This window comes from Cygnus olor, chromosome 17 (genome assembly GCF_009769625.2).
Source record: "Cygnus olor isolate bCygOlo1 chromosome 17, bCygOlo1.pri.v2, whole genome shotgun sequence".
Taxonomy (NCBI): domain Eukaryota; kingdom Metazoa; phylum Chordata; class Aves; order Anseriformes; family Anatidae; genus Cygnus; species Cygnus olor.
This window is the reverse complement of record NC_049185.1, coordinates 14,377,184-14,400,658: the sequence shown is the minus strand read 5'-3', so window position 1 is coordinate 14,400,658 and position 23,475 is coordinate 14,377,184. Positions and strand designations below refer to the sequence as shown.

At 40.6% G+C, this 23,475-nt stretch overlaps 1 protein-coding gene across 1 annotated transcript in view; it reads right to left on the bottom strand.

The window, feature by feature from the left end:
- GRK3 (G protein-coupled receptor kinase 3) overlaps positions 1 to 23,475 on the bottom strand; it is a 69,920-nt gene that overhangs the window by 2,597 nt on the left and 43,848 nt on the right. The window contains exons 10-21 of the mRNA XM_040577286.1: positions 17,480 to 17,558; positions 16,220 to 16,350; positions 15,330 to 15,424; positions 14,397 to 14,504; positions 11,902 to 11,968; positions 11,579 to 11,679; positions 10,256 to 10,322; positions 9,665 to 9,760; positions 6,615 to 6,777; positions 5,825 to 5,961; positions 4,718 to 4,831; positions 15 to 4,144 (exon numbers count right to left, since the gene is read on the bottom strand). Of these exons, the coding sequence (XP_040433220.1) occupies positions 3,983 to 4,144; positions 4,718 to 4,831; positions 5,825 to 5,961; positions 6,615 to 6,777; positions 9,665 to 9,760; positions 10,256 to 10,322; positions 11,579 to 11,679; positions 11,902 to 11,968; positions 14,397 to 14,504; positions 15,330 to 15,424; positions 16,220 to 16,350; positions 17,480 to 17,558 (1,320 nt within the window). The 3' untranslated portion in view covers positions 15 to 3,982. The remainder of the gene's footprint in view (positions 1 to 14; positions 4,145 to 4,717; positions 4,832 to 5,824; positions 5,962 to 6,614; positions 6,778 to 9,664; positions 9,761 to 10,255; positions 10,323 to 11,578; positions 11,680 to 11,901; positions 11,969 to 14,396; positions 14,505 to 15,329; positions 15,425 to 16,219; positions 16,351 to 17,479; positions 17,559 to 23,475) is intronic.

The following is a 23,475-nucleotide window of genomic DNA, read 5'->3' as shown; positions in this document are numbered from 1 at the left end:
CTCTGGGTGCGGACGCCTGCACCACACAGCACAGCGCTGCCCACGCTCCCCAGCCACGTCCCGCGGCCACCAGCGCGCTCAGAGCCTTTGCTCCAGAGCCCGGCGGGGGCACCACACCGGTAACATCAGCCAAACTGGATCGGCTCCAGATCTGCGCCACCAGACTCATCCCCAAGTGGCGCAACAGGACTGCAGCCTTAGACCTCACCGGAGCAAAGCTCGGGCATAAATAACATCAAGAGGCTGTAAAACTTAGGGAAGTGGATAGCCTGCAGCTGAATGAAGGATTTTATATAAATACGTTCCTTTAACAGTTGCATAAGTATGCAAAATAATCACCAAATTCGAACAACAGAATTGCCAAATTTACGCCGGCAATGACGGGACATCTCAGCTGGCACGCAGGGAACTGGGAACACTTGGCAGCACCTACCGTGCTCGTGCCCCTGGGGACACGCTGCCTGCAGCCCAAATAACTGGTGGGGTGCTTCTCCTGCACTTAAATTTCAATTCATCAAAGTCTGAACCTGGCAAGATTTTGCTGTAACCCCATCTTTAAATGAACCATTAAATTACAGCAAGTCCCACACATCAGAAATGCCACCACCCTACCTCACAGTGGGCAGAGAAAAAAAAAAAAAGGAATAGAAAAGAACAAAGAACAGAGCCCCAGCTCTTCTGGAAGTTACTGCGAAGCCCCTGAGTCCAGCTCCCACAGAAATCACACATCTTTCGACAATCATGTCATCCACGCACTTGCTTTCCAGGATCTAGTCTTCCTGCATTGTTCAGCTCATACATCGGACACAAAGTATAACTAGAAAATAATCCCTGCAACACAGACAGCATGTGGATACATCAGGGGAGTATTCGATATGGCTTTATCTAGCATCTCGTTTTCTATTTTGAAATGTAAGAAACAATTTCCCTACATGCATAAATCTTCAGTACAGAAGCATTTTTTATAGGACTTTCAGAAGATTTGTTTAAAAATCTGTGCTTAATCATTCACTTGGTTCTGTTGATGCCTGAAGCTCTAATTTCTTTTATCTTTACTTCCCTGAACTTTAAAAAAAGCCATACCAATGTGGTCAACATGCATAAATTAATGCTGTGCCTTACTTTCTCAGTGTTCAACAAGATCTTCTACGCGTACACCTGAAGACCCTCATCAAAAATAAGACCATCAAGCAACTTTGTCCAAGAAAAACCTTTGGAGAATTTAGTACCTAGACCGGGAATGACCAGTTAGGGGTAGTACGGCACACCATGCTTTGGATGGCTGAATTTCAGATTTCTCCCCACACCACGAGATCCAGATCTTTCAGCACAGAATTCCCCTTGTTGCTGGGGCCATAACGTGGCCAATGCATGCGGGCTTCTTGCTCCGGTAACCTCTCCTCCTCCCGTACCAGCACGGCCGCGTGTGAGTGACCAGTACAGAACTTCTATACATCACCAATAAATCAGACTACAGGACAGAAATGCTGACTTTCTGCCCCGGCCCCACTCCTGGCCGACGCTCCGGAGCGGTGCTGCTGATGGCACTCGGCTGCCAGCCAGCCCCCAACCACCGCTGACGCAGATGAGGCAATCAGGCCCAGGTTAACGAGCGTGTCTTACGGCCATCCCAACTCCATTACCCTTCAAATACGCCTATTCCTGTAAGTCATGTACAGCCCTCGTTTGTCTAATACCTGTGTTTTTGAGGCACCATTTCCCAACTGCAGATCCACCCCGCCTTACGGAGCCCAGAGCTACGGTGTGCTGCATCAGGAACTGCCAACCTCTGCCAACAAGGACCTATCGTAAAAAGCAACTGTGGAAAACAACTAAAAAAGGAGAACGGAACCAGTGATGAACTAAGAAAATATGAACAAGTTACAAGAGAGCTAAGAGAAGAGTTTATCGTAACTGGAGTTTTCTTCCCAAATCAACAAGAAAAATAAAAGCATTGCATGGTATTGCAGGAAAACCTTAATGACACCCAGTGCACAGGCAACACCAGTAAGACGAGACATTTTGTATTTCAACTTCAGTAAATACCACAACTTCTCCTTACAGAGGATGCTGAGACACTGAACATCACTTACCAGCAAGAAGGACAGAGACGTCAGTACTCTTTTCACAGAGTAAATCAAAAAATAAATGGGAAAAACTCGCAAAAAGATATCTCCTGACTCACATGGGGTATCTCCCAAAACACATTTTTCCTTTTAAGCTGCACCAGCTTGTACCTAAGAGTTTGCACACTTGTGAAAGCACGTGCTATGCAGTTAAGCCACTCTCACTTTTAGAAGCAATACATCCAACTTAATCACTAGAGTGTTCAGAATAAACAAATACTTTCAAAACAATTCTCCTACTTATGCCAATTTGTAGTATTTTTCTACAAAGCACATAAGTCTACAACTCTGTGGTTATCTGCTAGCAACACAAGCGAGACAAACTGTGCACACCAGGTGGACAGAGTATGCTGTTGGTGCAGCTTCTGTTCCCACTTACAGAGATGCAGTTCTCACCATCTTCAGGGACTATGAGAGCTGTACCACTGTAACTGGGCAGAAAATGTTCTCTAAGGCATTTACAGAATCAGAAAAAAAGCTTAAATTCGGCCCTGACAGAACTCTTATAAAACATCACAATGACTCAGGAGAGGCTGACATCACATGCTTCAAGTTGTCTAACAGTTAGGGATTATATCGTTACTTTTGCAAAGAGTTTCCACATGACATGACTGATGTCTCAAGCAGAATTAATACAAATCTGACATTTGATCAGCTCGTTTTGTAAGTTCCATCCTCAGTATTCTCAGACTGTTTTCAATGTGGACATTTTGAATTGTCTAGAAAAGAAAATTAAAAATCCTTTTGCAAGCCGAGCCATGTGATGTAAGCACGACCTCCAGAGCTCAGCTACAGTGAAAGTCTGGGATAGCTATGCCATGAGAACACACTTGCTTATGTTTTGTGTACAACAGACAAGGATCCACAAGTCCCGTAACTGAAGAGTGATCCAGAATACGTACCGAGGTACCCAGACATCTTAACCCAGCACATGCACTAGAATGCATTGGATTTGAATAACTTCTTTTTAATTTTTAAAAAGTGCAGTTGACCTGAAATGGAAAAGAACTGTCTTTATATTCACTGTAAACTTGTCAAAAGGAATCTGCTCTTTAAAAACTGTGCTAAAATAGTCAATTTATACAACAGAGCACTAGATGAAGCTACCATAAATTCCTCTTCACCAGTTATTACTCTATTGTGTCAGTTATAGTACTGCATATACGTAGAAGAAGCAAAACGGTGGTAGCTACTATTACTGAGTACAACAAACCAAGTGAATAACTTGAGTTCAATGTTTCCATGAAGTAGCAATAACATTTAAACCACAGGACAGTTAGAATTCAGTACTTCGAAGTGCATAAGAGTCACACTGTTGATCATCAGCAGTATGGAGAAAGGTTATTATAAAGTCAGCAGTAATGGTCGGAAAGAACATGGCAACACGACAGATTAAAGGTTATCCAACATGGCAAGTCTGCAGCTCCTTCCAAAGTTGAGGGATTTGTCGGTATCACACACAGGTGTAATTCTAGCCAGCAGTAACCACTTCAGTTTCCAGGCTTGGTATGCACCAAACAAGGGTATTGCAGAGAAAACAGCATCTTCCTTCCATCAGTAGTTCTAGAGTAACGGACCGTTTCCAGACACCGCCAGGGTGCAGGAATGCATGGGAGCAATATGCAGCCTCTACATGTGATAGTTTCCACCACTGCTAGGAGCATGAATTCACTTGCCATTGTTCCAGTCTTCACCACCTCCAGAGACAGAGTTCTGACATTATCCCATGCTGTAAACATCTAATTCTTCCTCTCCTAAGCACGTCCCGCTTCCAGGACTGCACAAAGTAATTCATAAGGATTCTGTGAAACTCAACATGTTCACACAGTAGCTTTCCCTAAGTGAACTTTGTTCTCCTACAGACCATTGCTATTCCTGTGGCTGAGCGGTGGCTTTGAAAGCTCTACAACTGTTGAGCGAGATTTATTGAGAAACTTTGGAGCCCGGCGCAGCAACCTCTGTGCCTCAGTAAAAGCTTCTGTCAGCTCTTTTTTCCACTGAACAAATTCTGGGTCACTCTGAAAGAGATACAGAAGTAGTTTGGCACTTCATAGTAAAACTGCCAATAGCGTCTTCTCCTTTTGATAGCACTTAGAGCAACTTATTTTAATTTCCTGAGGAAATGAATAACTGGATGTTGAAAATACACAGCCCTTTGCTTCTCCATCGCCCTGCCAAAGCCAGGCACAGCAGCAGCAACAAGTACAGACGGTCCAAATCCTTTGAGGACTTGTGTACTTCCTCCCTTGCACACACATCAACTACTATGTACCAGCTGCAGTGAGTTGCGTGTGCCAACACAGCCTTAGAAGCTCAAGTTGGTTGAAAAGTTTTTAAGTTTTTACTTACTTATTAAACTCAGCTCATTTTGGCCCAAATGCCATTGAAATCCATGACACAAAGTGGCACACCTGCAGGTTTCCTACCTTCAGAACTAGAGCGTGATAAGAACTTCCTAGTTTCACTTAGGTTAAGGTTTGCTACATAAAGTACACTAGTCAACACACAATGGGAGGTCCTGAAAAAATGCTCTATTGTTCTATCACATGTAAAATGTCTGACTAAGAGTTATGGAAAAACAAGTGTCTTACCTCACACTGCAGGACAAACTGTTTTCCTCCTTTAATTCTCAGTAAGATGCATTTCTTATCTTTAATTTGTGTTTCTTCAACAGATACTATTTGTTCCATTGTCAACAGGTTTTGCTGTAGTATTTACAAAAATAAAGCAGAGAAATGATATGAAAAAAATCTGTTGCACGTCAAATAAAACCAATGGCTAATTTTTTCTGGATTAGACACATGAACGAAGTTATGAACATTAACTGTCATTTACCAACTTAACAGCATTGTCATATCAAACATTCTTTACTTCTGAAGGCTGAGTAGTGAACTAAAAATAGATTATAAGGTAAGAGAGATTTAGCAAAGGGCTTGGTTACTTAAACAGAGACAACAAAATAGAAGCTAAAAGAGCCAATAATGACAGTATGAAATAAGAATCTACCAATAGGTGTGTCTACATACAAAATATTCACTATCTTCCCTCAAGAGAGTTGCATATAATTTCATATATTTTCCAAACGTTACTGCTGTTTAAAAAAAAAAAAAGACCACCTTACTGACTATACCAAAAAGCTGAAAGGGAATACTTAAGCACTATATTCTGATGAAGAAGTAAACATATATAGCAGTTTGCAGCAAAGCTTTCCCTACAGACCGTAAGATGAGAATATTTCAAAACTCCAAACCCTTACTTAACTAAACATACAAGTGATCTGCCTACTACATGATCACAGCTGGACTAAACTAAGGTTACTATAGCATTTTCTTTGAAATAAAATGCTATAGCATTTATGACCTTACCAGTTTATGTTTTTTTGTATAAATAGTCCAGTGGTCCTAAATGAAAAATGACACCATGAACTACCAAATTACTTTAAAAGCACAATAAAACAAAGTAAACAGGTTTCTCAAGACAATTTTATGCTTCCTCAATGCAATGTAGCTACCCATTAACTAAAGCAAAACTTGAGATAAGTTTCCTTGAGTAGTGACTCAAATCCACTAGGTGATTACTCAGATGAAATTCTCCTTCCGTGGAAGTTATATCTGAGTATGAATTCTCAGATTTGCCTCCAGAGCCACCTGTCTCTCACGCCCCTGGAAGCTGCTGCTCCCTGGAGTAACCTCACTTACCCGTGACTCTCCTTCTCCTCGCCATTCAAGTCTGTTTGGGAAGAGGTAAAAGTAACGACGTTGCCACTGAGTCAAGAATGGGTTCCCCAATTTCAGCATGTATCCATGCATGATACAATCCTTCCCAAGTGCATAATCTGTAACAACAGGAAACATCAGTGTGCAAAACAAGGCACTGCGTAAAAACATGCTGCAGATGTGCTATGTTGACGAAGGACGTAGCCCGACCGTGTGACTCAGTGTGCTACCAACAGGCGTGCAATCGGGATTCTGTGTGCACAGGCACACACGGAGCCAATTCTGCCTTAATCTTATGTGAGCTGATGAGACTGCAGTGGAGTAACTAAGAACTGAATTTGGTTCTTAAAACCTGGCTTACTATTAAAAGAATTATGTACTGCTATCCAAAGCTCAGAGTTTGCGGTGCAACATTCTCATGCACACCAGTGAAGTTTGCTGTGAAGGACCTCGTGTTTTATTCCCTGTCTTCTTTGTAGTGATAGCAAATCCCACATACCCTTATCTGAGCACACACCATAAACAAAAACGATGAAAGGCTGTACATAATAATCTTTATAAGACACTACAAAAGACTTTCCAAAACATTATGCCATCGTACAGCATTTCAAAACATTAAGAAACATCTTAAGAAACACAATAGTGACTAAATGAATTCTAACAATTACTGGTGAGTGACAGTAATATGAGAGTCTGTTGTGTGGAACTTCAAACACATGAATTACTACTATCTAGCAGTAAAAGATGAAGAGAAGTGTATGTGAAAGATTACCTTCCTCATGGCCAAGCTGCTTATTTTTAGCCCTTTTTCTGGCCTCAATTTTATCTGTGTCTGCATTTACTGCATCATAAACAGTTTCTGCTACTTCTTGCTGCCAACGCTCCGATATTACCAGAGGGAAGTTCTTATATAATTCCTGGTCACTATCAAGCAGCTTGCAAGAGAAAAAACATAAAAAAACAGCATTTTAGTAAGTTCTACTATTCTTGTCCCCAGAAGTTAATAGTTTTCCATATAACAGGATTATTTTAAAAGATGCACTGAACTCTAACCTTACCAGAACCAACAGGTGCCAACAAGAGAAAGCAGAGATATTAATTTAAGCATAGATATTAATTTATACGGCAAGAACAAACCACCTGTTCAAAACTTGTTTGGTTTGAAAGCTCTAAAAGCCTTACTTAACCTTGTCCCATTATGTTCTCTAGTTTTTACATTTGGTAATTATTTAAAATGCAAGTAGCGGATTCTTAACTTTGTTGCATAATCAATGTTAACAAAATGCCTAATACTATTAAAAAGTTTGTCTGCACAAAAATTCCAGTATGACAAATTAAGTATAAATAGATTATGCAGTATTGGGCCTCTAAATTAAACAGTACCTTTTAAACAATGATGCCTTCCATGCTTTCAGAACTTAATTGTACATTCCTAATAATAAACCTCTAAAATTCATTAATGAATGCTGCAGACCTCATTATTTTCCTGTTATTTGGCTTCTTTCTCCCTTCACCCTTAGCTATATACAGTACTTGCACTGAATTGCACTGAAGGGACCAAAGTTCCGGGTCTTCCGAAGGGGCACTGCTTGGTACCGCAGTACTCTGGGTTTAGCCACAAGGCACTCTGATGCGGCACAAAAAGCGATCAATGTTTTCAATACACAATTATTGAAGATTTTCATGTGGGGATGGGTCAAAACTCTCCTCCTCACTTGCTTCAGCTTCCGCCGATCAGCAGAGAACTGGACTTTTGTTCACGGCGCTGAGCCAAGGGAAGAGCCAGCCCCCAGGCCGCAGCGACATCCATCCACCACTGTCCCCCCAGCCTGCCACCTCCAGGGCACGCGTCCCTCGGGGTGTCACGGGACGCACCATGGGGTAAATATAACCTGCAGTAGTAGCGAGGGGAGCCCAGCACCCAGCACCGATGCTGTCACACTGAGGAACGCCCGGCGGCAGCTGAGTCGGAGGGATGGGGTTACCAAGCCCCCTCCCAGGGGTGGTGATGTCCCTGTGAACCTGCACGGCCAGCAGCTGTGCACCGTGTCCCCATCCACTTGTGGCTAAGGACAGATTTACCTTACGGGCAGCCCGAGCAAAGGTTACACAAAGCGATCTGGCTGTACAACTGACAGGTACAAGCCTTGAGGAGAACATCGGATCGATCATCCTAAAGGAATACAAAGACCACCCGGCTTCTTGCAAGGCGTTCTTCTGGAATTGAATTTACAAATTCTGGGACTACAGCGTTTCAGAACTTCAGGGAGCTGGTAACCTGCTAGACCAACACTGACACCGAAGATGTGAAATTTTCTGGGATAAAGAACATCTTGGGATCTCTGCATTTCTCTTTAAACACGTAAAATCCTTTCTATGCCAACTTCTGTAATCACAGCGGGTGACGCTGACAGGCAAGTTCCTTTTTTAGGCACAGTGAGTAGCTCACATGTTTTTTTGCTTATCAAGCTTACAGCAATTAGTTTCTCTCCTGACTCACTTCTGTAATAACAAGAATAAAGTTTGATCTGTTGAGGAAACGAATGATAAAAGCAGCAAATGGGACAGACCTAAGAGAAGCAACTGCTGTCCCAAAGCCCCCGGGGAAGGTGCAGGAGAGGGGATGTACCACATGGGTCGGCAATGGGCCAGCAGCTTTAATGCCAGTTTTCATTTTTTCCTTTGTATGGTTTTCCTTAGATTTTTCAATAGTATCAGGACCTCGTATTTACTCTCATTACTTTTCTAACTTACAAAGATGCTACATTAATATACAGTTTGTTATTTCCAGAATTTTCCACCATACTGTCTGAACATAAGGAAGCACTATTAAAACATGTTTTAGCACAATTTATCCAAGCTTTCACTAGTATTTTTCTCCAAAATAGCTTTTCAGATGACTGGACATTCCTCTGATAATATACAGCACTGTGGGTACAAGGTTTCAACTGCTAACTGTACAAGAACGCATTCAAAAAGACTTCTCATTCTGTAAATGCAGTAATTTCCAAAAATAACTTCCAAAAATCCTAGACAACTCTCAAATTATCAACTGCATGTTCTCCAGCATTAAAAAAAGAACAAAGAAAAAAAAAAAGACCTCCTTCAGAACATCAAGAGGATTCACATTCCTAATGTGTTTTGCAGTTGGAATATGCAACAGGAAGATAATGTTAAATAGTAACACAGGTTAAGAGGATATCTTTTCTCCTTAATTCATTGCCTGAGAGCTGCGTTATACATTCTGTCTTCATGTGCTATTCTCATTTGCTACTGATACCCAAGATGTACATGTAACTAATCCAACAAAGAACTTCACCAACAATAAAAATGTTACTGCGATTCCCAAAAGCATCACCCTAAGAATGTAAGAAATTACAAAATTATTTAGGATTTCTACCGAACGTACATTTAAGTCAATGTTCTAGGAACAGCAATTTTTTTTCACTCCCCATACCAGGAACTAGATACAATTTTTGAAACTGCAAACTATTAAGTATTCCTGAAAACGGAGGATTTCCCAGAATTTGTCTGGCCATTTGAAATATTTGTTTTTATCATATAAACATTTGGATAGGAAAGTAGACTTCAGTCAAACTAAAAATAAAGACTTGACAAGTAAAAAACATCACCACCAACAACAAAAAACAGCCAACCAGCCCAAACTACCACTTCATAAGGGCATGGACTAAGTTTACAAACCTGAAAACAGTTCCTTGCACATTCAGTAGCCCCTGAAGCAAAGGAACGGCATGCCACACATGAAGAGATGAGTACAAGAGTCAAATTGCCATTCTTTACATATTGTTTAAAGTTGTATACCTTAATGCCTTTAGTGTCCTCTTCATCAAATGACCCAATATCAAAAGCGTCCGCTGCATTTACTTCACCCCGGGGAGGGATCAATGGTGGAGGATACTGGAAATTCAAAGCAGCATAATTACAGACAAATTAATGGACATTATTTCAATACATTCTGTAGATATACAAGGCCTTTTAATTCTTTGCACAAAGTACACAGGACTGTGCAACAGAACGTCATTTGAAATTAAACTTCAGCATAAAGAAATTCTCCACTAATTTAGGAAAAGCTTTTGCAAAAACTCTGCGGAAAAAAGAACAAAACAAACAAACAAAAAAAAACACAACAATAATGCATTTTTGAGACAGCCAAGCAGAAGAAACTACATTTTCATTTAACCCCGATAACATAATAATTTAGTACTACTGATCAGGAAGACTTCTAGCAGTGAATGCCCAACAGTTTTCATCAACCATTCTCCGTGCTTTCGCGCAAGTGAGTATCTGTTCTGGTGACAGGAATACACAAGTTTTCTATCCATCACCTGTTCAGGCATACTTTCTTTTTACTGCTTTACCAAGCAAATTATGGTTACTCTCTTAGTCCTTTACCTTTTGTAAATACACTTGCTGCCAATCAATCCCTTTGAAGAAAGCATGTTCTTTTACTTCTTGTGCACTGCAAAATGAAAGTAACTGAAGTCAACAAAATGAAAGGGCCTTCAAATCAAATATCTTTGAGAAATCTAAAGCTTTCAAAGGTCAAGCATTTGTATCACTTGAAAACATCAGTAAAATGCTTTCTCTTTCAAAAAAGAAAAGTATTCCTAAGTAAACAACAAAAGAGAAGACTTTAATGTGGAAACATTGGAAAAAGCTGTAACTCTGGCAAACAATCACCCTCATTTTTCTATGGTATTCCATCATTTCTAACAACAAACAGTTCTCTTCCATTGTCAGATCCCATACATTACTTCTAAATAACAAGTTTACTCTACTCCATTTGATATTATACCTGGTTTACGGCAAAGTAAACAACTGCTCTTGATAGGCCCAAGGATGAAAAGCAATTTCAGACAGGCCATTATCATGGAGGGCTCCATGATACAAAAACGATTAGAGCACTTCACTGGAACTACAGCCAGCCTCAATAGGCACTACTAATTACAGGTAGCACACATTGCCAATGATTTCTCAACAGGTCTTTACTCTTCTCATAGTTTTCTTTCCCAGTCACATAGAAGAAATGCACTGGGTGTTTAAATAGGTGATAACAACAATTTTAGTTAACTAGTCTATAACCAGTCTTTAGCTAACCAGTCTATAAACAAGATAAGCACGGCAGAAGCAAATAGTATTTTGTGATCAGTTAAAAAAAAAAAAAAAAAAAAAAAAACAGTTTTTTCCTTAGACTCATTAAATGAAACATTTATATGTGGAAAAAGGCAACCCAAAATGAAAAGGAAGTATTCATGGCTTTCCATGCTTGTTTTGTTGTATTTTTTTTCCTTTATGTTATATGTTTATATATTGCTAGCTGTGGTGACAGCTGCAATACAAGCAATGAATTTTAGCTATTAATATGACCGAATGAAGTATTACAACTTCATCCCAATAAGGCAAAAACAAAAAACAATAAAGGGACAAAAATATGAACATCCGCAATCAAATGTATATAAACACCATCTGATATGAGCATGATTGCAGAGAACTTGGGTGGAGAAAAAAGTGTCTTTAATGACAAGAATTGTCCAAAAATTTGTACAAACCAAAGGAAGATGAAATGTAATTCCATGCAACTGCACTTTTTAATGTTTTATTTTTTTAAAGAAAACAAAATCCTCACAACAGGAAGCTGACTTTTACTCGAAGCTAATTCATTCACTTACAGAGAAGTGATTTTTAAAGGCAGTGGTCCAAGAAGATAACACCTACCTTCTTCCTTGGCATCCAAGTCTCTTGCTAACATCCCGTTGCAGGAGCCCTTCCAAAAGGGATTTTAGTTCAGGAGAAAACGAATCTGGTAACTCCACATTCTATGAAAAAAGACGTACAAAAAGAGAGGTTTCATTACAGAAGTACTGTGATCTGCCTTCTCCACATAGGAGAGCAGCATTCTTTGATAGTGTTTGTAAACAACTCTTCCATGTGTAAATACAGCTTTCTCAGAAAGCAGGCTATATAGTTCCACTTTTTAGAGGAAATGGGAGTTTAGTAAACAACAGGAATGTAACTGCAACTGTCACCATGATCCTTACCACGGTGAGCGTCATCCGGTCGATCTCATGCTTATCTTTGGTTTTGTGCTGTCTGAAAGGACTGTGACTGTAGAAATAAGAAAATGCACTAATAAATGTAAAGCCATAACATATCAGGTTATTTCAGCTGTGGCAACCCCAGGAAAGAGTGTAGCATCCTTTTAGTCCCATTCTTCCACCTCATCAATCCTGTCCTGCAGAACAATAAAACAAGTAGTTTTAAAGATGGTGTTTCAAACCCCTTACCAATTATATCTGTGTCTCCTAAAACACAGAACAGCTCCATCTAACCAAAGAACCCTCAACAGCTATTTTAATATAGATATTTAAGCACATCGATCTGTACAACCTACAGTCTTACAGCTGATCTATATAGGAAAAATGAAGTAGGATCTCAAAGTGGATGAAACAGAAGATAATCATGAACACCACTACATTATTGACTGGGAAGGTATTTGATGATGTATGGTAAATTACCAGCTTTATACTTTTCCTGTTTTATTACTCCATTTTTGAGAGTTTGAACGTTTCCTTTTAGCTACAGAAGACCTTAAAATATTATAGATTTAACCATGCAGTACTTAAACAGCAGCATGAAAGAAAGCAGAAACTTTTCAGTCTGAGATATTTTTATTGGATTTAGGATACATTCCTTATTTCCTAGTTGTCTTCAAAACCTCATGCAAATGCTTTTTTTCAAAACTGAAATATTATTTATCTATCAATACACTTGTTAGCTATTATAAATCATTCTGTGTTGCCACCTGGCAGTGTGTTCTAGCTCGTTTCAACTGAGGACCGGCTACTCAGGAGTTACTTCCCATTTATCTTCAAAATCATTACTAAGGAATGGATCTGATGGCCTGAGCAGACCTTCAGTTTTGTTTTTAACCATGACAGGTAACAAGGCAAGAGAAAATGGCGTAATATGAGGCCGGATAGCCTCATATACTTTGACAACGAGGTTCTGAGCAGATCAGGGAAACAAATGATTCACTGCGGACTTATGGGCAGGATTTTCTGCCAGATTTAACTTATTAAACACCAAGAAATGGCACCATGTGCCCAATCCTCGTTTGGGGATGCAAGTTGCTTAATTGGCTCCAGAACAGATTAAGGAGGATAGTTCTCAGTGAATAATGCTCTGGCTTCCATCCAAGCACTGACAGCACCCCGCACATCCCTGTCAGGAAGAATCGCAGCCCACAAAGACTGAGCTATCCCCACCCTGCAAGCCCAAGTGTTCATGGTAAACTGGATCACTTATCTCTAGGTGCTATTTCTCTCATCAAGCAACTTCAATTACATGAAGGAAGAATCATGTCAGGGTCAGCCAGATGCCCTAGCCCCCTGTGCCTAGACCCTTTCCAAACGAAAGGCTCAGAAGAAAAGCTGAGGAGTCCACAGTGGTCCTCTGCATGACACGCTCTCCTTTCTCCTCCCAGCAAACCCGAACTGTTCTGTGTCTTGCTGCCTACAAAATTCTTCAGTGAGAGATTACAGAGATGGATATTGCTCATAGCTGTGTGATGCCATCTAGACTTATAAATGCTTTATTTTCCAACTTAGATACCGTTGCTTTATTTATTTGCACACCTACGTTTAACCTATTTTGTGAACAGTTAACATTAACTGATAAGGCCCTCTACTTCCATTCAGAAGTCACAAACTTGTTTTCCTTTATACAGTGTCTGGGATGTACAGAGGTCAAGAGCTTATAATTAATTATGTGCAAGGACACAGTAAAATTTAACTAATGAACAATCTTTATAAAGAAGCACTTGGAAAATCTTTAAAGATTATCTCTGCTTTGCCATTAACACTGAGGATGCTATTTTCAACACATACCTGCCAGTCACTGCTCATTGAGTGTTCAGATAAATCCCTTAGTCTTAAATTCTACATACACACACAGAGTTACTGAGAAGGTAACAGTTGACAAAGCTGTAATTATCTTAACTTTTGTATACCAACATGGCCAAATTCTGAAACTGAAAGTATCCACACAATACAACGTATCCAAACACTAAAAAAGGAAAGATTGAGTATCATGCTAGAAAGGGAACAATGCAGCAAGGATTTTCACCTTAAAAGAAGGTCTTAAGCCTGTGATGAAGTCCCTAATTCAACAGGGCTGCTAAGTACATTTAAGCACTGAATCACATATTCATCTAAAACGCTTAGTTACTGTCAACAGATGAGTAAATTGCTATCAGTAGAAGTCAAATCAGATCATCTACCTTCCTCACTGCCCCAAACCTGTACATACTAAAGGAAGCAGGGCTTGAGTTTTGTTGGCTTTGGAAGCAAAAAAAGCCTACTTTAATCTCATGTGCAGATGTGATCTAATGTGCAGGGACAACAGTAAAATATTGTTTTAGATAAAATATACTATATTGCATATAAGTATTTTGGGGACAGACAGTGATGAGGCCCACGCAATAAAATAAAAAAAAAGAAAGAAAAAAGCAGATGTGACATGAAACTTCACTCACCCTCTCAGAAGTTTGAAAAGCATGCAGCCTAACGAGAACCAGTCTGCGCTGCTGTCATATGCTGTTCCCTTCTGGAGCACCTCTGGAGCCATGTACCCGTGGGTACCTCTGAGAAGTAGAAAGGAAAATTTTAATTACAAATAAATCTACCATTGTAAAAAAAAAAAAAAAAAAAAGCTGCATTTTCTCAGTAAGATAGTCTCATTTAAAAATATATTGTAAAACGTGATTTTATTTTGCTTTTGCTTTGGCCATACATACATATGCATGTTTTCTGTTTATATCAATCTCTTGAGAATATATCTTGAAACAAAACAACAGAAAACAGAAATGATAAGGCAAACTGAAGCAGCTACAGTGAGATGCAAATCTTTTAAGATATGACAGGATGACGCTTTCCTTTTTGCATAACTCCTGAGACTAAACTGGGGCAAATGAGGACCTAAGAATAAGACATGCCAGATAATCCACACACAACACAAGAAATTCAGTTCCCAGTTACAATCTGATGCCAAGAGGCAGAAAGGAACACAATTTGCCTTCAGATCTAACAAAAATCCAGAAAGAGAATGGCAAAACAAATCTTGTTTTTTAGTCAGTTTCAGAATATTTAATTATCCATTTAGGACAATTAAAACAATCTGGTACTTTAACTCAGTCAGGTTCTTATCTTCTCTGAACAATGAATCATCTCGAAATAATGTGTCATCTTCCAGCCATGCCTACACATCAGCTGCTACAACTGTGCAGGAAAACAGAAAGAGGAGTCTGAAAAACCCTATCAGAGTATCCAGCGTAGCCGCCTTATAGAGCAAGCCTGTGCCACACAAATGTTATTTTTTTCCTTTAGGCAAAGTTAAATAATGAAGACACATAAAGGATTTATTTAGCAACGATTATATGTGCAGCAAAGCCCCCATACATACTACTTACACACTAGCATGTGGCTTCTTTTTGGAAAAATCACAGGCCAACCCAAGATCTGATATCCTTACATGCCCGTGTTCATCCAACAAGATATTTGCAGGCTAGAAATGCATAAACACAGAAAGGTTACTGCTTGATATTTTTCAGACATCAATACATGCTGGTTATTGCTTCTAAAAAAAAAAAAAAACACAGAACTTACAAAGTGAACACAACAGACACTTTCTAGATAAAATCTACATTCTAACAGAGTACTACCATCAGCTTCATAGGGATATTACAAAATACTGAAGAATAACAGAAGAGAAAAAAATCAGACGGCTTGAAACAGAAGGCATGTGAAAGAATAAAACCATTTTGGCTTCAAGTCTACACTGCTTTTGTTTCTTGACAGAAAGGTCTGTGTGCAGCTCTCAAAACCTTTACTGACAATCTACAATTCTGTTCTTTCTGTGCAAACTTTTTCCCCACTTTCCTTGACACCTGTCCCACATGCACCTGTCCCAGAAGTCTTCAACTTCCCATTTGCCATTGAAATGCTCCCCAGCCACTGTCTCCCTAATATTCTCCCATCACACGCTCCCTTTTCTGGGGTTTTACAAATTGAGTATACCTCTAAATTAATGGCATCATTAAGATGGTAAATGAGATGAGTAACTGTGCATGGGATTTATTGTGGCACGAGGAAGCATCTCCCAGGCCTGTTAAACTGGATGAGAGCATGGATTAAAACTTTGTTGAGGAATTATTATAAAATTTAGTGAAAGGTAAGCAAACAATTCATATTCTTCCCAAGAACGGATTTCAGATAAGATACTTCACTTCTCAGCAGTCTGGGCTGTTTGCTGCTATCCAGCTACAACCTGTGTGGATGCAGACCCTATGTTAACGATTACCTTTAGGTCTCTGTATACAACAAAGCGATTGTGCATGTGTTCTAAACCCAGGATGATTTCAGTAGCATAAAACCTCATTTCTTTTTCAGAAAATACTCCATGCTGGGAGAGGTGGTAGTGCAAATCTCCTCCTAAAATTAAAAGAATTGATATGCAATTAGAAGAACTGTAAAACCTTGTTTCACTGGCAGACAGCATGATACGGGGGGAGCAGCTTAGCATTTGTAGGTTCTAATACCTCATGGAACACAAAGAGACCAGACCTACACATGGTGACAAAATACCCAAGAAATTTAATAAATAAACTGGATTAATCTGAAGCTCCATTTTAGAAGTGCATTTACTTCATACATATTTGCAGTCAGTGACTAATCTAGCAACTGAGTCTTAAGGCAAGGGATTTCCACAGCAAGTAAAATGCAGTCACATATACAGGTTTCTGGAGAACTGAATAAATTAGCATGCACAAACATTCATGCTGGGATGTTTTCACGCTTTCCTAATCAAAGAACAGGCACAATGCAACGTCACTCTGTGAGCTAATCCACACCATCAACACATCAAACAGAGAATATTCCCAGAAAACTGTTTCCAGTCAAGCTGATTTAAAACAATCAACTGGAATTTGACCTACTCTTTAGATTTTAGTGAGAATCCTCACTTGCAAAACACCAAAGCCAGTCTATTACTTGCAGGATCTGAGCTCTGTTTCTTAGTTAAATTTCCATCCTTGCAACACGGTAGGTGCCGAGGTGCTCCATCTTCAGGTGTTCACCACAGAACCACAGCCACAGTTCGAGTGTAAGTCCCACAGTAACTCCTCTCTCTCAACACTGCCGATTACTCTCCCTGGGTCTTCTCATAACAGTTATGCTAAAGCTTTTAGATATCTTTTTCCTTCGAGATGAATGCTTCTCCCATCTATCTTCTTTGCAGAGCTCCTTATAACAGTCCTTTTATTTTTATTCTGAAAGCTGTGTCCCTGATCTCCTCATACATTTCTCCACATGACCATCATTTCCTCAAGCTTCCAACCTACTAGTTTCTCTGATATCTTTGTTTAAATCTGTTAATGCTATAAAGTAACAGATTTTTCAGTCTGCTCTATACATGCCCTGGTTTAGGTCAATTTATGCCTCCAGCTCGCAGGCTGATGCTGTGCACCTCAGTTTATTTTCCCCTCATTCTCCTCATGACCTCAGCCAGTCCTCCTGCCAATATTTCTGTAATACTGTCATCACCTTCATTAACCTTGCTTACCATTCATCAGGTCCAGAATGAAACAGAGTTTGTCAGGGGTGTGGAAGGCATAGGTCATACACACTATAAAAGGACAGTCCTAGAAGAAAAGGAGCAAAGAGTTTTTAATCAGATAATAAGCAAATTACTACTTAGAGAAGCTAAAAGTAAACGTGATATTTTTGCTATGATACTTGCTAATATTCATAATAATTTTCTAAAGCCATTTGTTTACTCATCTAGGTACTGTGATGTTTCACTTACAGTACAGAGATCTTAAGATTTTGCTATCTTATTTCAATACGAAAGTAAAAAGGCTATGAGGAGGCGAAGACTTACAAACTGCAGGTAGCATCATCATCTTCTGAAGATTTCCAACTACAGAAGCTAGGGGTATTCTGGAAGCATTTACCACAGTTTGTGCTAGATACTCAATGAAATATACATTAAAGCTAACAAGCTTCAGACCATGAAGTGTAAAGGATACTACTTCCCATGACTGCATGGAGAACGTGCAACCATTGGAACGCTGATGGAGAATCTGAGTTGCATCGCACACAAAATCCCCAAGGAAAGAGAACTTTGTCCTTGCCTATACATGAAACGCAGCTACGCTAGTAACACTCTGTCCACTCTGCTGAACCTCCCTGAGAGCTGCACAAACGTGACGGTCAGCCTCCTCCCACCGTCTGCTTCCCTTCAGCTCTCCAGCAGAGTTTGCAGCAGATGATTAAAAGGAACGTAAACACATGAGGAAGGAAATCACAGCTCTGCTTCGTATGTAATGCGATGGAAGCAAGAACAACAAGGCTTGCACTATGCACAGAAAGCGAGTACGTGGGGGTGCAGATTTAAGAACGTCCCTGAAGATCAGCCAGGCACAGGGAGGGATGGCATGGATTACACTTCTACTTCTTGATGATTTTTAGCCCAAATTCACACGGATGTTTAATACAAGCAGCCATAAAAAATACAGCTGGATAAACATCTCTACTGCAAATCATCTGCTCAGCAAGCTGTACACCTATAATGAAGGCACACTGCAAGAAACCATTGCAGGAAGCTGACAGACCCTCCTCTCTTCATTAGGTCTGTATTTGATGCAAGCAGCTAATTAATAGCGATGGCTATTACCTTGTTGATCCTTTCTCTGAAGCCCTAAGAAACCAGAGCTGGTCCGACATTCTATAACAAAAACTTCAAGAACAGCTGTGCTGTCCTGGCAAACTGTACCATAAAACCGATATTTGAAGGTCTGACCCCAAACCACAGAAGCCGACAGGAAGACGAGCTTAACTGCTGACGAGCCAGATGCCATGCAGGAAGCACGAATTTGACCTAACATAACTGAAACAATGTGTTAATTATTGCAGTATTGATAGTGAAAGCTCTGGGAATCTCGAACAGGAACTCGTTTCCTTCCAGCTGAGAAGCAGCACAGCGCGGTGGCCTTGGGACACTGATAACGGAGCCGCGCGGCAGGATCCCCACCAGCCCCGGGACGGTTCACCTCAGTTCATCCTTTCGTAAGGCAACATCCAGTATATTTAAATAGAAAGCTTTACACGCTTGTCTTTAATCCCCAGAGATTCCCAGATCTTGTGCGCTGACCCCGCGGTAACGTTCAAACCAAACTTTGTTCCGTTGTGATTTATTGTTGACTGTGCAAATCCTCGTCCCAAGTACAACGCTGCTGAGCGTGAGCACACGTTTGAGAAGCCCTGTAGAAAAGTGCATGGAAAATGCCTGACTGCTAAATGGTCCTAGAAACAAGCACACTATAGGCAAGACAACATGGCATCTAATAAAAGATATCACTTCTTGTTATAAACGTTGTATTGCTCATATCTGTAGACTAGCAGCGTTATGACTTAACTTTGGAGCAAAAGCTTTAGCAGAATTATTGTTAGCTTTCTGAATTAACTGGATAATTCAGACACATCCCTAAGCAGGCTTCCTAAACCCTCAGAGCAATCAAATCATCCGAAAGGATTTAGTATTATAATCTAAACAACATAAAACAAGTAAATAAATATATAACTAAAAGGATGTTCCTATCCCTGAAGACGATATGCCTAGATTTTTATGGAATCCATTTTTTTAAAAAAAAAATCTGCAAGCGTAAATGCGACGCATAATTCATTTTTCTGTAAGCTTTCCTAATTTAATCACTACCCTCTCACTGTTTAACAGAGAAAAAATAGCAGTAGTGCCATATTTTTCTGACAGAAAAGCCACTGAAAAGAGTATTTCCCAGCATAAAAATAAAAAACTGTATTTTTAAAAAATGAAACATAAAGCAATAAAGGATATTTCCCAATAAAATAATATTTCAAAGCAGCACTCAAGCTTCTGTTGTGAAAAATATAAATAACAGTATGACAACATTGTGTAGATTAAAAATAGTGTGGAAACAGTTCTTTATATCTAAACAATTCTGGATTAAGTCCAAAAACCGCAGACGACAAATTTCTGGTAATAAATCACAGGGAAGGCAAAAAAAAAAAATAGAGTGTGTATCTTAAATTGTAGGTATGTAATCTTTGAAAGACCTTAGCGTACCAGCCCGTGCTTCAGAAGGAAACCTTTGGTTCTGACTCCTGCAGCAGGCAGGCACAGCCCGCTCGTAGCGCACAGCGGCGCGGTCAGCAGCAGCGGCTCCGCGCCATGGTGGCTGCTCTCTCTCAGAGATGTGCAGGCCGGTGCCTCTGGTGCGGGGAGAAGACCTGCCTTTCCGACAGGTGGCCCTTTGAGTCGCTAACAGGATTTGGGGGGCAGATTCCACATTTCGAGCATAATTAAGACTCCTACAAATCTCGGTACATACAAAAATAAGGTACCTCCCCTCACAGGGGGAAAAAAAAAGACTCTCAATCTCAGCTGTATTATTACTCAGCCTGTCCACTTTTGCTGCACATACCTTATCCTTATCATCCCTTTAACGCCACCTTGAATCCAGCCTTCTTTTTGTCAAATGAGCCCCAAAAGAGCTGAAAAGCTTCAAAGCCCCAGAGCAGCGTGGAGCCCCAGCCCTGCAAGGCTGCTGGTCGTGCCTTGGGCTGCCCACACCACCACCTTGTGCCCTCTGGCCAAGGATTTCGTGAACAACCCCCGCTTCCACAAACAGCACCTCTGGCAGTTGTTTTTCCTACAGTCCATCAGCAGGAGTGGTCTCATCGACTTCTATGTTCCTGTTTTTGAATTTTAGGTAAATACTGGGTATTACAGAAACAATTTTTTCTTAAAACAGGAAGTAAAATATTTTCCTGATTACGCTGTCTTCTAAGAACTTCAACGTGCTTTTCACGCCTCCAGACTGAAAGTCAATATGGGAGAGGAAGACAGGGCCTGTGTCTTGCAGGATAGGAACGAGAAGCCTGAGCAGTTCATCTGCATTACACCACGAGTCGATGACAAAGGAAATACACCCATGGATAATCCAAGCAAGGCAGAGCCCCCGTTTTGTGCTGCTAGACAGCTCCTGCGCCCCACAGAGGTGTCCGTCGTGATTCTGGCCGCATGGTTTGAACCATCTCTGTGAGCAGCTACTGTCACAACACGGCCACGATGTACTCGGGTTTGGGAGCTCCCTGTTCAAGAAGTAGTTGTCAATGCCAAAATCTTAGGTGGGTTAACAAAAATGATTACACAGACGTATGTGTAATCTGCACAGCTGCTATTATGTATTTTGCAAAGACATCTGGATTCCCAGTTACGTGACTAATTGTGCTAAAATGAACTTCCCAGTTCCCCGGCTGCTCTGGGCAGCGCTAACTCCTGCCACTGGGGAAGGCGGGCGCCACGCGAACCCGACGGCTTGCGCTTGGGAGCGGAATGAATCATCTTCTTCTACCGTTTTCATAACTATTTCATTCTGCAAATCCAAAATGCTAGAGCATTTCTTGCAAGGTTAGGTGTATCTAATCTGAATTGATGGCATTTTGTATAAAATCTCTTTTCAAGCTCTCTTTCTGAGAATGTAAAAGAAGTCACTAACGAGCTGATGATGCTTACCAGAACAACAAGCTGCTTGTCTTGCTTTTCTGTTGCTAAATGCCTTGCTAGGCGCTCTCCTATCAGCAAACGAGCTCCACCATTATCAGCCTCGCAAACCATTTTCTTTGTGAATCGTTAGACATGGAAATTTACATTCGGTACTGGAGCAACAGAGTCACTAATTGAAGTAAGATGATTATTATTAATTTGCCTAGATTTCTTCTCTAGTCTCCACCACAGAATTCCTTCCACCCCACTGGCTCTCAGGGCTGCCAACGCCTCTGTTCAAGCTGCAATTTATCCCTGGTGACAAAAGTTAACTGGGCTAAAAAAAGTCAGACTGATAAACCCAGCGCAGCTCTTACGAAATTGTTCCAATGCTTAATTTCAGAGATAAAAGAACAAATAAATACTCTCCAGTCCTTCTTCTGTCTCCATTCTCATACAAAATGTAAATGCCATTCTATGTGGAAGGAAATGCCTTTTAATGTCAGTGCACGCCTGCCCTTCTCCAGAGCAAGGCCAAGGCAGGGGAGGAGGTTCTAATGTGGGACACGTGAACAACCACCTCGTCCTTCTTTCGGAGCTTTGCAGTGAGGAAAAAGCTAACCTCACGATGACACCTTGATGTGTACCTTCCCTAATTTCTGTTTTAGGATGTGCTGTACCAGAGTGTTTCTAACAGTAGAGGAAAATTATCTGACGAGTGGCAAGAAAAGTTCAGAAGCTAACCTTCTAGGGACAAAAATGCCATGAGCTCTCCTGTCAGTCTGCACCACAAAGGACCTCAGGTGCCTACCGCAGGCTGAGAAGCACCAAGTGGTGTCAGATTCACAGTGCTTTTACTCGACAATAATAGGGCACTGTTTAGCAACTAGAATTCTGTATTGATATGCAAACCCAGAAAAACAAGACTCCATTTTTCAAAGCCAGGTCTGCAGAAGACCAGGGCCATCAGACCAGCGCTCCCTCTGCAGCCACCAGCAATGGGGGCGCAGGCCCAGGCTCCTGCTGGGGAAGGCACCTGCAGGCCCCATGAGACCCATGGGTTCCCTCAACTTCACAGGACCCCAAGGATGCCGAGCATGCACTTAAAGGTGGACATAAAGGACAACATCAAACTAAGTACATCACAAGTGAGATTTCAAAAAAAAAAAAAGGAATCAGCATTTACTAATCCTTTGGATAATGCAGAACCCAAATCAGGATTTATATAATCTCCACAAGATACTGATCGTGTCTCTGTGAGTAAAGCAGAATGTTTTCTCTCTGCTGTCTCGTAAACCAAATCCTCCTGCACTGCAGACACTATGCCAATTGCACACCTGTTGTCCAACAAGTCTAGAACAAAATCACACGCAATTCCTTCTCGTGCTTCAACTAGGCTGGGAAAAGGGGATGTGTTTACATTAAGCTGCAAACCGAACGCTGAATTCGTACACCACAACAGTTATGAGGAAAATTAACCTTTTTACCAACTTCACATGTAACCATGGTGATACGAGCTGATTTCAAGTTTTGTTTAATGAGGCCGGTGTACTCAGAAGGCTCTGGCACTTCAAAGCGTGCTCCAAAGCTGTGTGAGCACGTGTCTGAGCACACTGCTGAACTCCTCTTCTGCGGGCAGCGAGGCGCAGTCTGCTGAAACTACAGCCAGTGGGGCTGCTTTTTATGCACACTAGTAACACAATTTTAAATAGACTTGTATGCTAGATGGGCAGACTTACTTTTTACATCTTGATAGCTACTTGGCTGAAGTAGATAAAAACAAAATGGGCAAACTGGGTAAGATAACATCGGAGACACAGGAAAAGGAGGAAGAACTTGTAACCGAAGTGTTTTTTTTGTGAAATAGCATCTCGTGTTCTACAAAAGTATTATCTAACTACAGCAGAAAAGGAAATCTTATTTACAGACAGAATAATGTTTCGGAAAAGTTTCAAATACAAATACTTGCAAAAGGAATGTTAATACATTCAGAAAACTAAGTGATAGAGAGAGAAATGGGAACCTCCTCAAGC